General features: G+C 36.5%; 1 protein-coding gene across 1 annotated transcript in view; it reads left to right on the top strand.

Moving 5' to 3' along the window:
- The window catches only part of RNF180 (ring finger protein 180), a 189,835-nt gene that overhangs the window by 140,166 nt on the left and 27,130 nt on the right, over positions 1–22,539 (top strand). Inside the window, exon 6 of the mRNA XM_032336146.1 lies at positions 5,857–5,982. Coding sequence (XP_032192037.1) covers positions 5,857–5,982 — 126 coding nt within the window. The remainder of the gene's footprint in view (positions 1–5,856; positions 5,983–22,539) is intronic.

The raw sequence follows: 22,539 nt of genomic DNA, 5'->3' as shown, positions 1-22,539 counted from the left end.
AATAAATAAAAACCTTTAAAAAATATTTTTTTTAATTAGTGTCAACTTTTGTCATAGGCAGTAAATCATTTTCCTGTTTGTCCTTTGTGTTTATTATGTTTTGTGATTGTGCAGAACTTTTATATTTTTATGAGGTCTCATGTAGCAATCTTGGTGTTTATTATTTCTAATTTCAAAGTTAGGTATTAAAAGGCCTTATCCACTAAAGAATAATATAAACATTCTCTTAACTACATTTATTTTAGGTTTCCATTTTGTCCTTCTATCCCCACATTTAACTCCATTTAACATCTTTATGGTGCCTGGTTTGATTAAGAATGGATTGCTTTTTTTCCATGTCCTTAGACATTTATCCTGGTAACAGTGTTGAACAGTCCATTTTTCCTATTCTAATTGAATTTCCATTCTTTAAAAAATAATAACAACAATTACTAAAATATAAATGTATTTCTTGGCAGCTGTTCTTTTCCATTCATATTTCCATCTTATCATATACTGTTACTTTATGCTTTTTTAAGATTTTTATTTATTTTAGAGAGAGAAAGTACACCTGTGAGCAGGGGAAAGGGCAGAGGGAGAATCGCAAGCAGATTTCACACTGAGTACGGAGCCCTTAGCAAGGGAGGCTCCAACTAAGGACTCAGAGATCATGACTTGAGCTGAAACCAAGAGCTGGACACTTAGCTGACTGAGCCACCCAGGTACCACCCCCATTACTTTACTCTTTTTTTTTAAGATTTTATTTATTTGACAGAGAGAGAGAGATAATAAGTATGCATAGTGGGGGCAGGGGGGGGGGAAGCAGGCTCCCTGCTGAGCAGAGAGGCTGACGTGGTGCTTGATCCCAAGACTGTGAGATCATGACCTGAGCCGAAGGCATAGGCTTAACCCACTGAGCCACCCAGGTGCCCCTACTTTACTGATAAAGTTACTGTATCTTGAATGTTTTAATAAATCAAAAGTACATTAAAATTATAAGTTATATGGGAATAATTCATATTTTTAATTTACATTGATATAACATTGAGTAATTGTTATTATGGTATATCACCTCTCAATACATTTCTGCAATCTCCTTCCTAAAGTCTCTGCACAATTCTTACTAGCTTTCTGCCTGTATATTTTTGTTGTTGCTATTGTAAAAGAGACTTTTTTCCTTTTCTGGTTTCAAGTGCTTTTGGTGATACTTTGGAGAAGTTAGTTTATTGTCTTAGAGTACTTAGAGACTGATGAATCACAGACCTGTACACCTGAAACAAATAATACAGTACATGTTAATAAAAAATAAACTAAAAACATTAATAAATAAATAAAACATAAAATGGTGAAGTCACTTTGGGAAAAAGGAGGGTCCTCAAGTTTGGACAAGGCAGATTCTAAGCTTGCTTGTGAGATTGGGGAAATTCTGGTATGTCCCAAATTAATTAGAATACTTTTTTTCTTTGAAGATGAGAAGGACACCAGTGTAGGCAGGTCTGAGGAGGAAGACTGGATAGGTGAGAACCTTCCCATTCATTGACTGGCAACCTCACATCATTGCTGATGCAGGGTCCCCACATCAGTATCCCAACACTTAGTCTATTCAGGGAGGGGCTATATGCTTCATAACAGGATCTGCAGGCCATCTAAAATCAGCACATCAAGGAAAGGAAAAGGCCATGGTTTACAAGCATTATGTGGAGTGGGAGTTGTCAAGGTGACAGAGGAGGAATACCTCAGACAGGAATATCATGCTTTTGTTTGAGGGAACGTGTCGTATTTTCTTGAATTGACTTTCTGACTGAAGCCTCCAAACCAAGCATGTCACTTCCCCTATTGTGGACTGACACTGAAGGATCCTACTGTAGGCAGTCCTACTACAGACATAGTATCCACGTTTGGAGATCCTAACCCATGGTTATATAGTAAATGTGAGTGTCTCAGGTACTGATTGCAAAAGGAGCTAGGGTCAGTATGACCTCCTCCCCAACTGCAAAATCACTGAGCGCCATCGCTCCTCCCCATTCAGATGCACCAAACCTCAGCAAGAGTGACTCCCCTGTTCCACTGTTTGCTTCCATTCAAGCTCCATCTCCCTTTTGATGTCCCTATCCCTATACCCACTACTTTCGGGCCTTTACTTAGCAGAACATGCTGATGAGCAGATCTACTGGTAAACTGTATTGGAAAAAAGAAAAGAAAATTTTACCGAAGTCCTTAACTAAATAAGGAAATGACATTTAAGCTAATCCAGGACTTTAAGCATGGAGGAGGCCTATGATTTTTCACTGGGGATATTTTGGCTGTCGCAATAATTGGGGGATGATACTGGCATCTAGTCAGCGGGAGCAGTGATGACAGTTATCCTAGTGTTTTGGGGCTAGTCCTACACAGTTGAAAATTTTTCTGTGTTCCGTCTGACATTCTCATGTCCTGCTGGGCTTTATCCAGGACATGCAGCTCATTCGAAAGAATATCACACTTCTCTTTTTATCTGCTCTATAATTGGTCTTCATCTATTATCCCTATTCCCATTAAGAGCATTTCACACTTCCTCTTATTCTCTACCAGTAAGTCCAGTCTGTTAATTCTTATGCTAATGGTGGTTTTGTTCTTGTGTCCATCCATGCCTCCACTCTTTTATTTTTTGGTTTGTCTTGTACAGAATAGTCACTGAGCCTGAAATCCAGACTCATTCTTTTTATCAGTAAGAGTATCTGACTGTGTCATGATATTTTCTAGTGCAGTCATTCTCAAGCTTTAATATGTGCAAATAAATATTTTTATTATAAAGAAATATCAAAGTAAGCATATTTAGAGCAGTGCTTTTCAAACAATGAAAGTGCACAAAGTATCTTAAAATCTTCAGGGCCTCAAAGGCAGTGCTTACTTTGCACCTGTGTAAGAGGGGCAAGAAAGTGCCATTTGCAAGGGATCTTAACTCTCTGGTGAAACTCATTTTGTACCCATGTGAAGCACCCATCCGGTACCATCTATACAATTTTTACTGTATCCATGTGCCACCTGAATTACTTTTTTCTTAAGAATTTTCTTTATATCACCATTTTTTCCTTAAATACTGACATTAGCCTCATCCTTAGCAATATATTTGTGAATTTATTTGATCTAGTTTATACATTCCTTCTACACATTAAATAGGTAACTTTTTTTAAACATTTTCATTCAGTATTACCCTGATCATTTCACATATTGCTAGTGCTTTGTAAACCAAGTCTTAAAAATGACTGACTTTTACTTGAGGAGGTTGATCTCCAGGAAAAAAAACTAACAATAGGAACACTTAAACAGTCCTTGGGCATTGGAAGTGGGGGTACACATGATTGTTTTGTTTTTTGTATTGTTTTGGTTTTGCCCTCTGTACTATTGGATTTTTAAAATCATAGACATGTGTGACTTTGACAGTTTTTAAAAGTGATAAACCAGACTGTAGCATTGAATGTGATACAATGGACAGGGAAGAGAGAACCCAATTTCTTTACACACAGAAGACAGAATTATGGATTCTTAGAAGCTAGGAATGGATGCTCTGATAGTCTTTTGAGGATCCAGTATTATATCTGTATCCATAGGACTTCAAAAGCCATTTTCTGAATCTTGAAGTGTAACTTTACATACAAAAGAATAAAAGTATGCATCATCACAGCATAAAGTACTTAACATTTCGTCTTAATCATAGTAAGAACTCAGTAAATGTGATGGTTAAACTGGGCTTAATTTACTAGATCTCCTCCTCCCCTTATTATTCCTCTAGCATAGAGTAAACTACTTATTCTTCGGTGATGAAACATTGACTAAAATGATTCTTGAGTGGTCCAAAGTCATTAAAGAACCTCAGCAAGTACAAAGTGAACACACTGCTTGAGGTGAAAGCTTGGATAAATGCTCTAACTTGAAAAAGTCTTACAATATTAACAGAGTTCTCCTGGGACTGAAGGGTTAAAAATGATAACAGTTCATTTACTATTCTGGAACAAAAATTATATTATGAGTATAAAGTATTGTAATAGAAATAATAAATGGAATTATCAGATTGAAGTGGATAACTCTTGGGGCGCCTGGGTGGCTCAATGGGTTAAAGCCTCTGCCTTCGGCTTGGGTCATGATCTCAGGGTCCTGGGATCGAGCCCCGCATCAGGCTCTCTGCTCAGCGGGGAGCCTGCTTCCTCCTCTCTCTCTCTGCCTGCCTCTCTGCCTACTTGTAATCTCTGTCTGTCAAATAAATAGATAAAATCTTTTTTTAAAAAGTGGATAAATCTTTAACTATGGTTTGCCTAGCTAATAAAATAGGAAGTCTTAAATACAAACATGAGTTCAGCATAAATTATGTAATTATCATTATTCACAGGCTGTAACACCCATAACTCAATTTTGACACTGTCAAATAAACACTTCTTGGTTTGTTTTGTCTCTGTTATATCTGCCTTTGTCATTAGGATGCATATTTAGCTGAATAATGAGACTTCCTAAGCCAGATTTTAGCTTTGAATGATTTACTAGTAAAGAATGTGAAAATAAAGTTTAAATTTATTTTCATAGGATGTACAGATAGTCATCAATACTGAGTGAGATATTCCTGACTGGCCTCTCTTTTCCCAGCATGCAGAACTCTTCTGAACCCCATATTCTATAGGGTGTGTACTTACCAATAGACCTGAGGGTGAGAAACTGCTAGGTCAAAAGAGTTGGTTTTAAGACCTACATTACTGCATTAAGGAGGGTACTTGGTGTAATGCGCACCGAGTATTCTATGCAACTGAAGAACCACTAAATTTTACCCCTGAAACTAATAATATAGTATATGTTAACTAAGTTGAATTTAAATAAAGAATTTTCTTTAAAAAAATTTATATGACTGGTATTTCTGTGATTCAAACTAGCCATATTCTATTGAATGCAGGCTGTAATAGCAGATTTAACTCTTTCCCTGACTTGTGTTGTTCTCCTTAGATGTGAGCATTTCTTTTCTATGTCCTCGTGCTTTCTGTGGCTTATATAGAGTTCGGATATTTTCTAGAATTTAAAATAAGTATCCTCCTGCCTTTTCACAGATTGTTCTGTGTTTACTTCAACTGAATATTTTCTTTTTGGCTCATAAGCAAATCTCTGAAAGGTTGAGAATTTGATTCCATATTTTTTAAACTCCCTCAAAATCAGTAGCATTAAATTCAGTAAATGCTCGACCACCACATATAGAATGAAATAGAGATTATGAAGTAGGAAAAAGTACTCAAGAGGTTTTTCCTTTTCGTCATACATCCCGAGCCATTATTGCACTCAAGTTGCTATTTCACACATCTAGAATACATTCTTCTCCTTTTTTGTCTGTTTATTTCCATCTTTTACTCTTCAGTCTTCTTAAGGACAGGGACTGTGTCTCACTCTTGGCTGTGTCTGGCATAGCAGAGGACATAGGAGATAACCCAGTAGGTCTGTATTCTATGTATAGACACATCGAAGTTGTATCAAATGTGAATTTGGGGGAATTAGGTTTGCTTGAGTTAAAATTACAATGTTGACTCCACTTTTCCTTCTCTCTTAAAGTGATCTGAATTGATTATCAAAATACTACAACAATAGGGGCGCCTGGGTGGCTCAGTGGGTTAAAGCCTCTGCCTTCGGCTCAGGTCATGATCCCAGGGTCCTGGGATCGAGCCCCGCATCGGGCTCTCTGCTCAGCAGGGAGCCTGCTTCCTCTCTCTCTCTTTCTCTGCCTGCCTCTCTGCCTACTTGTGATCTTGTCTGTCAAATAAATAAATAAAATCTTTTAAAAAAAAATACTACAACAATCATTTTTCATATTCTTGTCACTGTATTCAAATTAATGTTTAGCTACTGTTTTCTTTTGCTTTACTCTAGAACTGAACAATGCCACAAAAAGATTCTTTCCTAAAGAATATTTGAAAATAAAACAAAGCTTTCAGAAATCCAGCTCTGCAAAATGGCCACTACCAAGCTGTAGAAAAGCATTCCATCTTTTTGGAGGTAAGGAAACTAATGCAAAAAAAGTTTGGTAACTTTGTCCAAGGTCTCTCTTTGAAGCCATTTTTTACTAATTAAAATGTTAGTGGAAACGTGTTTCTGCATTGATCAGTTTTAAGGAAGAATTTTGCTAAGTATCTTCTGGGTAAATCTTCAATATATATATGAAGAAAATAGAAACTATATATTAAGAGCAAAACTTGAGAAAAACAAGTGATTAAATTTACTTTGCCTTGCTGTCAATAATGTTTAATATGTAGATAATGAATTCATTGCAAAAGTATCAGATTTGACAAAAGTTGTATTTGACCAAAGCACTAGTGTTCCTTATAAGGATCCTGAATAATTCATTATCATAGGTAAGTTTATTTAATTTTATATTTTACAATTGCCTCACAAATTTAAAACAAATAGAAAATAGCAGTGTCTTGGTGTACTGAGTGTAGCAGAGATATTATAGTGGGATAGGAATACCAGTTTCTGGGTTCAGGTCTGACTAGTGGAATGACTTCAGAGGTGTCATAGGAACCCATTCTTCTGTTTTCCCATATGTAAAATGGGAGCATGTATATATATGCAATCTAATTAATTTAGTTGTAAGTATCAAATGAGCTAATGTGCAATCACATCCTAAATTAACAAAATAAGGTCGAGGCAATCTCTAATACCTTTTTGACCTTTGAGAATTTCTTTCTGTAGAATGATAATCATACAATATGGACATAATATGTAATTTCTCCTTTTATAAAACCATGGTCAGTGCATGAACTACTGTGCAGTTTTAGCATTTACAACTTGTGATATTATGATATTTACAACTAGAAAGCTGCAGGTATGGAGAACTCTGATCTTCAAGGAGCCAGGCTGTAGGGGAGCTTCTACAGAAGACCTAAAAAATCAGTACCACGATGACATGAAACCAAAAGGAGATAGAAATGGGGCCTCTATGGTTGAGGCAAAAAATAAATTGATTTATGAAATCCCTGAGGCATGAAGAAAGTAGTTTAAGGACAGATATAACTTTATACAGTGGTTTGAACCAAGAAAATAGTTTAAAGACATTTTATAAACATGTACTATTTTATAAAGTAATAACTAGCTGTAGAGACTCATCCCCAGATTTGGTATAGATACACTTAAGCATATATGAAAGCAAGTGTAAGAAAATCAGTCTTATTTGAAAGATTTTGTACCAAAGAAAACTTAAAATATGAATTAGATACTTTAAAAGATTCATTTGTATCCTATCGTCTACTGTACACCCAAATTTTAAAAAAGAATGGTGCACCTTTCAGATAACCAAACAATTTCCTTCACCTTTTTGTATCCCAAGATACTGAAACTATCATTTAAATACTTGGTTCTTTGTGATTTTGTATTTGTCTTATCCATATGATTTCACAGAACTTGTTACAAGCTTTTCCTAAATGTACTGATTTATCATCACCTTTGTCTATCACATTTGGTATTTTCAGTCCTTTAGATTTTCCAGTCTGATAGGTATAAAAGTGGTATCTCATTGGGTTTTTAATTTCAATTCCCTAATAACTAATGGGGAATAATCGTAGCTTTATATGAATATTGACTATTGCATTTTTTTCATCTGTGAAATCCCTATATAAATTTTGTCCATTTTCTTATTGGTTGCATTTTTCTTACTGATGTTTGAGAGTTTTAAAATATTTCCAGGTGACTCCTTTTTCTCTTAATTGTATGAATGAATAGCCACTACCATCTCCCAGTTGTGGTTTGTTTGTTGTCTTTCTGGAATCTTCTGATTAATTGTGGTTTTGCATTTGTTTCACCATCTTTCTGGTCTGTATTATCTGCCTCGTGAAATTCTTCTCTATCCCCAGTGTCATTAAGATATCTTCCTGTGTCTTTTTCAAATAGTCTAAAGTTATTTGGAATTGATTGTGTTGTTGTTTCCTGAGTTTTGTGAGGGTTGTTTATTTTGCTATATTGTAGGTAGGGATACAATTAATTTGGGCTTTCTTCCTATTTAGCTTTTTTCAGTTATCATTTATTGAAAATAATTCATCATTTCTCCACTGATGCATACTAGTCTGTCATATTTTATATTCCAATGTATGTGGGCCTATTTCTGAGGTCTTTATTGGGTTCCTTTCATCTGTTTGTCTAATTCTTTTCCCAAACCATAATTTTTAATTAAGTTTTTAATTAAATATTTAAAATAATTTTAAAAATTAAAAATATTTTTAAGTGAAATACAGTGTTATATTAGTTGCAGGTGTACAACATATTGATTTGACAATTTTGCTCTAACAGAGTATTTTCATTGTAGGATTTTTTTCCTTCAGCACTTTAAATATATCATGCCATTTTCCTCTGGCTTGAACAGTTTCTGCTAAAAAATCAGATGTTAGCCTTATGGGGGTTACCTCGTATGTAACTGTTTTCTCTTACTGCTTATATGTTTTCTTTTTTTTTTTTAAGATTTTATTTATTTATTTGACAGAGAGAGAGATCACAAGTAGGCAGAGAGAGAGGAGGAAGCAGGCTCCCAACTGAGCAGAGAGCCCAATGTGGGGCTCGATCCCAGGACCCTGAAATCACGACCTGAGCCGAAGGCAGAGGCTCAACCCACTGAGCCACCCAGGCACCCCATTTTCGTTTTTTTTATTAACATAGAATATATTATTTGTTTCAGGGATACAGGTCTGTGATACATCAGTCTTACACTATTCACAGCACTCACCTTAGCACATCAATGTCTAGCACCCAACAACCCCATCCTTCCCACCCCTCTCCGCTCCAACAACCCTCAATTTGTTTCCTCATATGAAGAGTCTCTTATGGTTTGTCTCCCTGTCTGGCTTCATCTTGTTACATTTTTCCCTCACTTCCCCCATGATCCTCTGTCTTGTTTCTCAAATTCCTCATATCAGTGAAGTCATATGATAATTGTCTTTCTCTGACTTATTTCACTTAGCTTAATACCCTCTAGTTCCATCCATGTCATTGCAAATGGCAAGATTTCATGGGCTTTTGATAGCTGCATAATATATATTTGGAGGCTTTTTGATGGCTGCATAATATTCATGTATGTGTGTGTGTACATGTATGTATATATACATATATACACATACACATACGTGTGTGTGTGTGTGTGTGTGTGCGTATCACATGTCTTCTTCAACCATTCCTCTGCTGGTGGACATTTAGGCTCTTTCCATAGTTTGGCTATTGTGGACATTGATATGGACGTTCAGGTGCACATGCTCCTTCGAATCACTACATTTGTATATTTGTATCTTTGGGGTAAAGACACAGTAGTGCAGTTGCTGGGTCATAAGGTAGCTCTATTATCACCTTCTTGAGGAACTTCAATACCGTTTTCCAGAGTGGCTGTACCAGCTTGCATTCCCACCAACAGTGTAGGAGGGTCCCCTTTCTCTGCATCCTTGCTAACACCTGTCATTTCCTGACTGGTTAATTTTAGCCATTCTGACTGGTGTGAGGTGGTGTCTCAGTGAGGTTTTGATTTGTATTTCCCTGATGCCGAGTGATGTTGAGCACTTTTTCATGTGTCTTTTGGCCATTTGGATGTCTTCTTTGCAGAAATGTCTGTTCATGTCTTCTGCCCATTTCATGACTGGATTATTTGTTCTTTGGGTTTGAGTTTGATAAGTTCTTTATAGATTTTGGATACTGGCCCTTTACCTAATATTTCATTTGCAAATATTTTCTCCCATTCTGTCAGTTGTCTTTTGGTTTTGTTGACTGTTTCCTTTGCTGTGCAGAAGCTATTTATCTTGATGAAGTCCCAATAGTTCATTTTTGTCCTTGCTTCCCTTGCCTTTAGTGATGTATCTAGGAAGAAGTTGCTGTAGGTGAGGTCACAGAGCTTGTTGCCTGTGTTCTCCTTGAGGATTTGGATGGATTCCTGTCTCACACTGAGGTCTTTGATCCATTTTGAGACTATTTTTGTGTATGGTGTAAGGAAATGGCCCAATTTCATTTTTCTGCATAGCTGTTCAACTTTCCCCACACCATTTGTTGGAGAGACTGTCTTTTCTCCATTGGACATGCTTTCCTGCTTTGTCAAAGATGAGTTGACCATACTTGAAGATCCATTTCTGGGATTTCTATTCTTTCCCATTGATCTATGTGTCTGTTTTTGTGCCACTACCATACTGTCTTGATGAGTACAGCTTTGGGTGTTGAGTTTGATAAGATCTTTATAGATTTTGAATACTAGCCCTTTACCTAATATGTAAGAACTTAAAGTCTGGAATTGTGATGCCACCAGCTTTGGTTATCTTTTTCAACATTCCTCTGGCAATTTAGGATCTTTTCTAGTTCCATACAAATTTTAGAATTATTTATTCCATTTCTTTGGAAAAAGTTGAGGGATTTCTTTAAATGTGTAGATTGCTCTAAGTAGCATAGACATTTTCTTTTTTTTTTTTTAAAGATTTTATTTATTTATCAGAGAGAGAGAGGGAGAGAGTGAGCACAGGCAGACAGAATGGCAGGCAGAGGCAGAGGGAGAAGCAGGCTCCCCGCTGAGCAAGGAGCCCGATGTGGGACTCGATCCCAGGACGCTGGGATCATTACCTGAGCCGAAGGCAGCTGCTTAACCAACTGAACCACCCAGGCGTCCCAGCATAGACATTTTCATATTTGTTATTCCAATCCATGAGCATGGAACGTTTTTCCATTTCTCTGTGTCTTCCTCAATTTCTTTCATGAGTATTCTATAGTTTTCTGAGTACAGATTCTTTGGCTCTTTGGTTAGATTTATTTCTAGGTCTCTAACGGTTTGGGGTGCAATTGTAAATGGGATTGACTCCTTAATTTCTCTTTCTTCTGTCTTGTTGCTGGTGTATAGAAATGCAACTGATTTCTGTGCATTGACTTTATATCCTGACACTTTACTGAATTCCTGTTTGAGTTCAAGCAGTTTTGGAGTAGAGTCTTTTGGGTTTTCCACATAAAGTATCATATCATCTGCAGACTGAGAGTTTGACTTCTTCTTTGCCAATTTGGATGCCTTCTATTTCTTTTTGTTGTCTGATTGCTAAGGCGAGGACTTGAAGTACTATGTTGAATAGCAGTGGTGATAGCGGACATCCCTGCCATGTTCCTGACTTAGGGGGAAAGCTCTCAGTTTTTCCCATTGAGAATGATACTTGCTGTGGGCTTTTCATAGATGGCTTTTATGATATTGAGGTATGTACTCTCTATGCCTACACTGTGTAGAGTTTTGATCAAGAAAGATGCTGTACATTATCAAAAGCTTTTTCAGCATCTATTGAGGTGTCGTATGGTTATTGTTCTTTCATTTACTAATATGTATCACATTGATTGATTTGCAGATGTTGAACCAACCTTGCAGCCCAGGGATAAATCCCACTTGGTCGTGGTGAATAATTCTTTTAATGCACTGTTGGATCCTATTGGCTAGTATTTTGGTGAGAAATTTTGCATCTATGTCATCAGGGATATTGGTCTATAATTCTCCTTTCTGATGGGCTCTTTCTCTGATTTTGGGATCAAGGTAATGCTGGCCTCATAAAATGAGTTTGGATGTTTTTCTTCTATTTCTGTCTTTTGGAACAGTTTCAGGAGAATAGGTATTAATTCTTTTTTAAATTCCCTTGGGAAGCCATCTGGCCTTGGGCTCTTGTTTGTTGGGAGATTTTTGATGACTGCTTCAGTTTCCTTACTGGTTTGGGGTCTGTTCAGGTTTTCTGTTTCTTTCTGGTTCAGTTTTGGTGGTTTATACAACTCTAGGAATACATCCATTTCTTCCAGATTGTCAAATTTGCTGGCATAGAGTTGCTCATAACATGTTCTTCTAATTGTTTGTATTCCTTTAGTGTTTGTTGTGATCTCTCCTGTTTCATTCATGATTTTATTGATTTGGGTCCTTTCTCTTTTCTTTTTGATAAGTCTGGCCAGGGTTTATCAATCTTTTAATTCTTTCAAAGAACCAGCTCCTAGTTTTGTTGATGTATTCTACTGTTCTTTTGGTTTCTATTTCATTGATTTTTGCTCTGATGTTTATTATTTCTCTTCTCCTGCTGGCTTTAGGCTTCATTTGCTCTTCTGTCTCCCACTCCCTTAGGTGTAGAGTTAGGTTGTGTATTTTAAGACCTTTCTTGTTTCTTAAGAAAGGTTTGTGTTGCTATATACTTTCCTTTTAGGACCGCCTTTGCTGTGTCCCAAAGATTTTGAACTGTTGTTTTTTTCATATTCATTTGTTTCCATGAATTTTTAAAAAATTCTTCTTTAATTTCCTGGTTGACCCATTCATTCTTTAGTAGGATGCTCTTTAGCATCCATGTATTTCAGTTCTTTCCAACTTTCCTCTTGTTATTGAGTTCTAGTTTCAAAGCATTGTGATCCAAAAAATATGCAGAGAATGATCCCAATATTTTGGTACTAGTTGAGACCCAATTTGTGACCCAGGATGTGATCTATTCTGGAGAATGTTCCATGTGCACTGGAGAAGAATGTTATTTTATTGCTTTGGAGTGGAATGTTCAAATATATCTATGATGCCGATCTGGTCCAGTGTGTCATTTAAAGTCTGTTTCCTCATTGATATTTTGCTTAGATGATCTGTCCATTTCAGTGAGGGGGGTGTTAAAGTCCCCTACTATTACTGTATTATTGTCGATGTGTTTCTTTGATTTTGTTAATAATTGGTTTATATAATTGGCTGCTCCCATGTTAGGGGCATATTTAAAATTGTTGGCTCGTGTTGGACAGACCCTTTAAGTATGATATGCTGTCCTTTCTCATCTCTTGTTATAGTCTTTGCCTTAAAGTCTAATTTATCTGATATAAGGATTGCCAGCCCAGCTTTCTTTTGATGTCCATTAGCATAGTAAACTGTTTTCCACCTCTTCACTTTAAATCTGGAGGTGTCTTTGGATCTAAAATGAGTTCCTTGTAGACAGTATATTGATGGGTTTTGTTTTTTTATCCATTTTGATACCCTGTGTCTTTTGATTAGGGCATTTAGCCCACTTACATTCAGGGTAACTATTGAAAGGTATGAATTTAGTGCCACTATATTGCCTGTAAGGTGACCGTTACTGTATATGTCTCTTTTCCTCTCTGGTCATTACTTTTAGGCTCTCTCTCTGCTTAGAGGACCCCTTTCAATATTTCCTATAGGGCTGGTTTGGTGTTTGCAAATTCTTTTAATTTTTGTTTGTCCTGGAAGCTTTTTATCTCTCCTTCTATTTTCAATGACAGCCTAGCTGGGTAGAGTATTCTTGGCTGCATATTTTTCTCTTTTAGTGCTCTGAATATATCATACCAGTCCTTTCTGGCCTGCCAGGTCTCTGTGGATAGGTCTGCTGCCAGTCTACCTTTGTAGCTTACAGACTTCTTGTCCTGAGCTGCTTTCAGGATTTACTCTTTGTTCTGGAGACTTGTAAGTTTTACTATTAGATGACAGGGTGTTGACCTATTTTTATTGATTCTGAGGGGATTCTATGTGCTTCCTGGATTTTAATGCCTATTTCCTTCCTCAAATTGGGGAAGTCCTCCACTATAATTTGCTGCGGTATACCTTCTTTCTCTCTCTCTTTTTCTTCTTCTGGGACCCCAGTTTTTTAATATTGTTTCATCTTGTGATGAAACATCTTATCTCTTGAATTCTACCCTTGTGAACCCGTAGTTGTTTATCTCTCTCTTTCTCAGCTTCTTTGTTCTCCATCACTTAGTCTTCTGTATCACTAATTCTCTCTTCACCCTCATTTACTGTAGCAGTTAAGAACCTCCATTTTTTATTGCACCTCATTAATAGCCTTTCTGATTTTGACTTGGTTAGATTTTAGTTCTTTTATTTCTCCAGAAAGGGATTCTCTAATATCTTTATAATCGTTATTCTGAACTCTAGTTCCAACATCTTCTCCCTGATTCCATCCACTTGTTTCTCAGTTTCCAATTAGTATCTTTATGACCATTTTTTATTGTTTTATTATAACTCCATTGTAGTTAACATAGTGTCTTATTAGTTTCAGGTACACAATATAGTGATTCAACAATTCTGTGGTCACCCAGTGCTCATCTCAACAAGTGCCCTCCTTAATCCCCATCATCTCTTTCATGCATCCCCCACCTAGCCCTCTCTAGTAACCATCAGTTTGTTCTCTATAGTTAAGAGTGTGTATCTTGGTTTCTTTTTCTTTTCCTTTGCTGATTTGTTTTCTAAATTCCACATATGAGTGAAATTATATGGTACTTGCCTTTCTCTAACTTAGCATTATACTCTGTAGCTCTCTAGCTCCATCCATGTTCTTAGAAATGGCAAGATTTTATTCTTTTAATGGCTGAATAATATTCCATGATATATACATGTATGTATATACGTACATGTGTGTATATATATCACATATATATACATAGATCATGTATATATGATATATATCTCTCTCTCACATCTTCTTTATCCATTCATCTATCAAGGGACACTTACGCTGCTTCCATATCTGGGCTGTTGTAAATAATGCTGCTATAAACATCAAGGTGCATATATCCCTTTGAATTAGTGTTTTTCTATTTTGGGTATAAATACCCAGTAGTACAATTACTGGGTTGTAGGGGAGTCCGATTTTTAACTTTTGAAAGAAACACCATACTGTTTTCCACAATGGCTGCCAGTTTGCATTCCCACCAACAGTGCAAGAGGGTTCCTTTTTCAGCCCATGCTTGCCAGTATTTTTTTCTTATGTTGATTTTAGCCATTCTGACAGGTATGAAGTGATAATTCATTGTAGTTTTGATTTGCATTTCCCTGATGATGAGTGATGTTGAGCATCTTTTCTTGTGTCTTCTGGCCACCTGTATGTCTTTGGAGAAATATCTGTTAATGTATGACTATTATTATTAATTCTTTATCAGAAATGCTGCTTATCTCTGTTTCATTTAGCTCTTTTACTATGATTTTGTCTTGTTCTTTCATTTGGGACTTATTCCTTTGCCTCCTTTTTTCTAACTCTCTGTGTTTATTTCTGTATATTAGGTAGTTCAGCTACAACTCATGATATTGAAAGTAGTGGCCTAGTTTAGAAGAGGTCCTGTGATGCCCTATAGCTCAATTACCCGTGGTCACCAGAGCCAGCTGCTCCAGGGGTATCTCTTGTGTGGGCTGCATGTGCCCTCCTGTTGTGTCTGAGCCATGATTGTCTTAAGCCCAGCCAGCTGCAATGACCAGCTTTACTTGCTGTCAGCACACTGGGCAGGGTTTGCTCCCTCAGTCTTTGAAAGGCCCTTCTGCTATATTGGAGCTTATTGGTGGGTGGGACAGCACTCAGCCTACTTGTCTAGAGTTAACTTTTCTACCATAGTTGCAAGCATACTGAAGGGCAGGGCTGTTCCCTATGCAGCTTGCTAAGAGGCCCAACTGCAGGAACTACAGGCATACTGGTGTCTGGGATTATCTCCCTTTTCCCGGGACAGGATTCATTTTGGAGTGGTGCCATTCCAGCAAGGGCCACCTATAGGAATTGTTAGGACTGGAGCCACTTTAGAGGAATGCCTGCTAAGGCAGGTGGGTCAGAAGGGACAGGTTGGCAGGGAAATGCTAGGGCAGGACACACAGTACCAGCAAGGTCAATAGTGTTACCACTGACTCTGGCTGTCTAGGCCAGGGAAGAGGAAGAGAAATGGTACTCACCAGTACTTTTGGTGGAAAAATCCACAGATCCCTGCCCCTCGGAAACACATTCTTAGAATAGTCAATAAAGCTTCTTCATGTATATCCTAGGCACTTTTCAAAGTGCTGCTTCTGTGCTTGTGTCTCAAGATAAGTTACTTAGTATGCTGGCCCTTTATGTTTGGGGACTCAGTTTCTTATCACCCCATGGCTCTCTGGGAATTAGGCCCGCTGATTTTTAAAGTTCCCAGAGTTAGGCCCTGCTCGCTTTTGAAACCAAATACTATGGGACTCATCTTCTCGGTGCAGGTCCCCAGCGCCTAGGGTGACTGGCATGTAACCTGATCCTCTTGTTTCTCCCATTTGTGGTTAGTCATGCAGGAACTTTGGTCCCAACAGTGTCCACTCCTCCTACCTTTCTCTATGTGACTTTCTTTCTAGGATTAGCTGCAGAAGGTCTGGTAGTCCTCAGGTTGGTTTCAAGGACAGTTGCATTGATGCAGTTGTTATCTCTTCCTGTCCACGGAACAAGAACTCAGGATTCTCTTACTCCATCATCTTTCCAAAACCTCAGTACCATATTGTGTTAATTAGTAAAGCTTTATAATAAGTCTTGATGTCCCCTTTCAAACTAATTGTGCCGTAAGAGAGCCTTGGTTTTGGGGTTTTGTGTGTTTTTATCCTGGCTCTTTGAATTTTAGAATCATCTTGTCAAGTTCTATGTAAAATTACACTGTATTGAAATAAAGAGGTCTTATTCAATGTATGAGTCAATTTGGAGAGAACCGACATCTTACAGCAACAATTCTTCCTGTCTACTAACTAGTTTTTAATCTTCTTTTATTTAGATCTTCTAAATCTTTAATGCCTTCTAATAAAACTTTATAATTTTCTTTACAAATTGCCTTAGACATCTTTTGTATAGATTTATTTCTATATACTTGCTATGTTGTTGTCCTCTTTTCTCCATTTCTAAACCTTGAGTGCAGAGTTGGACGAGTCCTGTTTCTTAATTTATGGCATACCATCATCACTAGTCCACACTCACTGGTTTCCTTTTATCCCCATACTCTACTCTCCATTATGTTTGGTTTATTTAATGTGTATCTTTTTGTTAGTATTCTTATATAGTATTTGTTATTTTCTGTGCATATATTTTAATTTACAGAAATATATATTGCACTCTCTTTTTAAAAAATTTTTATTTATTTAATTATTTGACAGAGAGAAAGAGTGTACAAGCAGGGAGAGCAGGAGAAGGGAGTAGGAGGTTCCCTGCTAAACAGGAAGCCTAATGCAAGGTTTCATCCTAGGACCCTAGGATCATGACCTGAGCTGAAGGCAGAGGCTTAACCAACTGAGCCACCCAGTCACCCCCGTTTCTTACTTTTTTACCTAGCACCAAACTTTTAGATCCATCCAGGCTGCTATGTGTACCTCTAATCTGTGGGTTCTAATTAATGCTCTACTTCGATAAGCATCTACCACATTTTATCTATCTATTCCCTGACTGGAATGCAGGATGCCTTCCAGTCCCTGACACCATACATAACACTAATGAATATCTTAATGTGAACCAAGTGAATATTTATGTAGTGTGTAGACTTAGGAGCTAATGTCTACATCATAGAATATGCATACACCTAACTTGACTAAATTAGTGCCGGCAGTTCTCCCAAAAGACTGATGTAGGTACCTATTAACAGTGCTTGAAGGGTGGGAAGAATTAGAATTTTGGAAATTGACACGTGTTAGAGAATAAGACTTAGGAACCTCCATTATTTTAATTTGCATATATCTGATCTTTAATGGGTTGAGATTCTTTCAAATACTTATTAGTCTTTTGGATTCTTATTTTTTTAATCCTTTACTCATTTTTCTAAAAGGGTTTTTGCCTTTATCATTCTTCCCACATTTCTTATATAGTCTCTGTATTAATCCCTGACCAACTTTAGACATTACAGATTTCTTATCCCACACTATCATCTGTATATTGTTTATGTTGTCCTTCACTGAAAGAAATCCTTAACTTTGATATAATTAAATCCACCTTACTTTTGCCTTACTGTGTTTTGAAGTTTTGAGAAATTCTCAAATCCAAAAATTTCCTCTTAGATTTTTTTTATATTAACTTTATAGTTTTACCTTCTCATTTAGGTCTTTATCTAGAATCTATCTCTTAAGTTACAGAAGTTCTTTCTTTAAATAATAGCCTACTCTTCTGAATATTTATTATGCAGTGATGCTAGGTTTTAAAAATTATTCCATAATTATTGTTGTATATACATGTAATTGTGTGGCATAGTGGTCTATATTTAGCAAGTTTAATAAATTATATTCACTCTAATTATTGAGTTTGGAGAGCTTTCAGTGAAGACCATCATATCTGTCTTATCTGAAATTAAGACAGTTTTATATCTTTCAGTGTAATATACTTTTTTCTGTTTTATCTTACCATACTTTCTGAGCTAGGGCTTCTATTTGATTTTGAATTGGAAAAGTGATAGCATATCTGATATTAAAATATATACTTAATATTTACCATTGAGTAGACTGTTGCTCTGTGTTTTCAGTGGATACTCTATATCAGGTTTTAAGAAAGTCACCATCTGTTCCCAATTTGCTAATAATTTTTTCTTGAATAGATTTTTAATTTTGTGATTTTTTTTCAGCATTTCTTGAGATGATCTTAATAGTTCTACTTCATGAATCTGTTAATGTACTGAATTGCATTAATAGGTTGTAATAGATTTTCTCATGTGAAACTACTGTTATATTCCTGAGATAAACTCAATTTGATCATTTTTGTGCCCTGCTAGATTTGGTTTGCTAATATTTTGAGACATATATATGTGTCTCAAAATATATGTATATATGAGTAAAATTGCCTCCATTTCCTTTTTTAGAATATATTTGTTTTATCAATTTCTTCTTGAGTTGGTTTATATACCATTTTGCTAGAAATTTGTCCATTTTTTTGTTTTAAAATTTGTTAACAAAAAGTTGTTTATATCTTTTAATCTATCCCATATCTAAAGTTATGTTTTCTTTGTATTCTTATTATTTACTCATACCCTGGGTGGTTTTTTCTTTTTCTTTTTTTTTCTGATCTTGCTAGATACTTCTCAATTTTATTCTTTTTAATCAAAAAATAAAAACAAAATTTTTAAACAAAAAACATTTAAAAATTTTTGAAATTGACTCTATTATATCTTTACTTTCCACTTCATTAATTTCTGTACTTTATTAAATCCTTATTGCTACACTCCTTGGGTTTATTCTGTCCTTTTTATGCCATATTAACATGGCTTTTTAGGTCATTAATTTTTATCCTTTTTACTTATTAAAAATTAATAGTTAAGGTCATAAATTTCCTTCTTGGCAATCATATACGTTACATGTAGTATTTTTCTTCATTTCTTAATATTTTTATAAGAAATAAACTACATTTAGGGCACCTGGGTGGCTCAGCTCTACCTTCGGCTCAGGTCATGATCCCAGGGTCCTGAGATCAAGCCCCGCATCGAGCTCTCTGCTCAGCGGGGAGCCTGTTTCCCCTCCTCTCTCTCTGCCTGCCTCTCTGCCTACTTGTGATCCCTCTCTGTCAAATAAATAAATAAAATCTTAAAAAGACAAAAAAGGGGGGGGGCACCTGGGTGGCTCAGTGGATTAACGCCTCTGCCTTCGGCTCAGGTCATGATCCCAGGATCCTGGGATCGAGCCCCACATCGGGCTCTCTGCTCAGCAGGGAGCCTGCTTCCTCCTCTCTCTCTGCCTGCTTCTCTGACCACTTCGTGATTTCTGTCTGTCAAATAAATAAATAAAATCTAAAAAAAAAAAAAAAGAGAGAGAGAGAGAGAGAGAAAGAAACCACATTTAATAAGATATTGATTGAATTATCTTCCTGAAAGATAATACAGTTGCAGGAAATGAGGTCATATTTGAAAATTGGGGTCTGTGATTCCCACAGTTTTACTACCATACTCAACATACCATGCCACCTTTGCCATGTTAATTGTTTTCCTAAGAAAATATTCTTTACAGCCTAGTTTTCTGAGGTTGGTAGAAGGAAGTAAGGTGAGAAAGGGGATGTTGTATGAAACAGAATGGACATTCCCATAGCTGCCTTTGGATCCACAAAATTAGTGTTCTACAGAAACAAAAAAAAACATTTTAACCTAGTTTTAGATTTCCAAATCAATAAAGTTCACATAAACTCTTAGAGAATTCATTTAGCCATATAGCTCACTCACACTAGAGTAGACCTATTCCTTTTACCCTATTAATTAGTATCTTGGAAATACTGAAGAGTCAAGCAGACATGTTTTCTCTTTTTCTTTTCAAATTCTTACTAAGTTCTAGTTAACATATAGTGTAATACTGGTTTCAGAAGTAGAATTTAGTGATTCATTACTTATATACAACACCCAGTGTTCATCCTAACAAGCACCCTGCTTTATACTCATCACCCATTTAGCCCACTCCCCTTCCCTCTTCCCTCCATTAACCCTCAGTTTGTTCTCTGTCATTAAGTCTTTTAGGATTAGCTTCCCTCCCTCTTCTTGTGTTCCAATGGGCTCATCTGTTTTGTTTCTTAAATTCCACATATGAGTGAAATCATATGGTATTTGTCTTTCTCTGATTAACTTACTTTGCTTAGCATAATCCCCTCTAGCTCCATTCACATCACTACAAATGGCAAGATTTCATTCTTTATGATGGCTGAGTAATATTTTACTTTGTGTAAAAATATGGGTATGTACATGTATATGTATCCATATATTTATATATAAATATACATAAATACATACTACATCTTCCTTATCCATTCATGAGCCAATGGACATTTGGGCTCTTTCCATAGTTTTGGTACTGTTCACAATGCTGCTATAAGCATCAGGGTGCGTGTCAAATCCATATTTTCATATACTTCAGATAAATACCTAGTAGTGCAATTGTTGAGTCAGAGGGTAGTTCTATTTTTAACTTTTTGAGGAGCCTCCATACTGTTTTCCAGTGGCTATACCAGTCTGCATTCCCAACAACAGTACAGGAGGGTTCCCCTTTCTCGTCATCCTTGCCAACATCTCTGGATTCCTGTGTTATTAATTTTAGACATTCTGACAGGTGTGAAGTGGTATCTCATTGGGGTTTTGATTTGTATTTCCCTGTTGATGAGAGACATTCAGCGTCTTTTCATAATTCTGTTTTCCGTCTGGATGTCTTCTTTGGAAAAGTGTCTATTCATGTCTTCTGCCCATTTCTTAACTGGATTATTTGGTTTTGGGGTGTTGAGTTTGATAAGTTCTTTACAGATTCTGGTACTAACCCTTTATCAGGTATGTTATTTGCAAATATCTTCTCCCATTCCATAGGCTGTCTTTTAGTTTTGTGGATGCTTCCTTCATTGTGCAGAAACTTTTTAGCTTGGTGAAGACCCAGTAGTTGATTTTTGCTTTTGTTTCCCTTGCCTCTGGCAATGTGTCTAGGAAGAAGTTGCTACAGCCAAGGTAAAAAATGGTGCTGCCTCTGTTCTTCTCTGGGATTTTGATAGTTTCCTGTCTCACATTTAGGTCTCACCCATTTTTCATTTATTTTTGTGTATGGTATAAGAAAGCGGTCCAGTTTCATTCTGCCTGTGTCTGTCCAGTTTTCCCCAGCACTATTTGTTGAAGAAACTGTCTTTTTTTCCATTGGATATTCTTTACTGCTTTGTTGAAGATTAGTTGATCATACACTTCTGGGTCCATTTCTGGGTTTTCTATTCTGTTTCATTGATATGTGTGTTTTGTGCCAGTACCATATTGTCTTAATGATCACAGCTTTGTAATACAGCTTGAAGTCTGGAATCATGATGTCCATAGCTTTTCCTTTTTTTCAGGATTACTTTGGCTGTTCAGGGTCTTTGTGGTTCCATACAGATTTTAGGATTATTTGTTCTAGCTCTGTGAAAAATGCTGGTGGCATATTTACAGGGATTGCATTAAATGTATAGTTCGCTTTGGGTAGTACAGACATTTTAACAATGTTTGTTCTTAGAGTTCTTGATCATGGAATGTTTTTCCCTTTCATTGTGTCCTCTTCAATTTATTTCATGAGTGTTATATAGTTTTCAGAGTATAGATCTTCTCCCTCTTTGGTTAGGTTTATTCCTAGGTATCTTAAGGTTTTTGGTGTAATTGTAAATGGGATTGATTCCTTGGTTTCTTTTTCTACTACTTCATTATTGCTATATAGAAGTGCAACATATTTCTGTATGTTGATTTTGTACCCTGTGATTTTGCTGACTTCGTGTATTAGTTCTAGCAATTTTTTTGTGGAGTCTTTCAGATGTTCTACATAGAGTATCATCTTCTTCCAGATGGTGAAGTGTGACTTCTTCCTTCTCAGTTTGGATGCCTTTTGTTGACTGATTGCTGAGGCTAAGACTTGGAGTATTATGTTAAATAGCATTGGTGAGAGTGGACATCTCTGTCTTGCCCCGATCGTAGAGGAAAATCTCTCAGTTTTTTCCCATTGAGGAGGTTATTAGATGTGGATCTTTTGTATATGGCCTTATGATGTTGAGATATGTTGTCTGTATCCCTACTTTGTTGAGGTTTTAGGGTGAGGGCAGGCTTTATTTTGTCAGATGCTTCTTCTGCGTATGTTAAGAAGATCATATGGTTCTTATCCTTTTTTTTATTAACGTGTTATATTATGTTGACTTGCAAATACTGAACCAGCCTTGCAACCCAGGAATAGATTCTACTTGTTTGGGGTGAATAATTCTTTTAATGTAGCATTGAATTTGATTTGCTAGTATCTTGAGAATTTCTGCATCCTTGTTCATTAGGAATATTGGACTAGAATTCTCCTTTTTAGTGGGGTCTTTATCTGGTTTTGGATTGAAGGTAATACTGGTCTTGTAGAATGAGTCT

The sequence above is a fragment of the Mustela erminea genome, chromosome 3, assembly GCF_009829155.1.
Source record: "Mustela erminea isolate mMusErm1 chromosome 3, mMusErm1.Pri, whole genome shotgun sequence".
NCBI lineage: Eukaryota > Metazoa > Chordata > Mammalia > Carnivora > Mustelidae > Mustela > Mustela erminea.
Note: the sequence above shows the minus strand (reverse complement) of the source record. Positions and strands in the feature narration are given on the sequence as shown.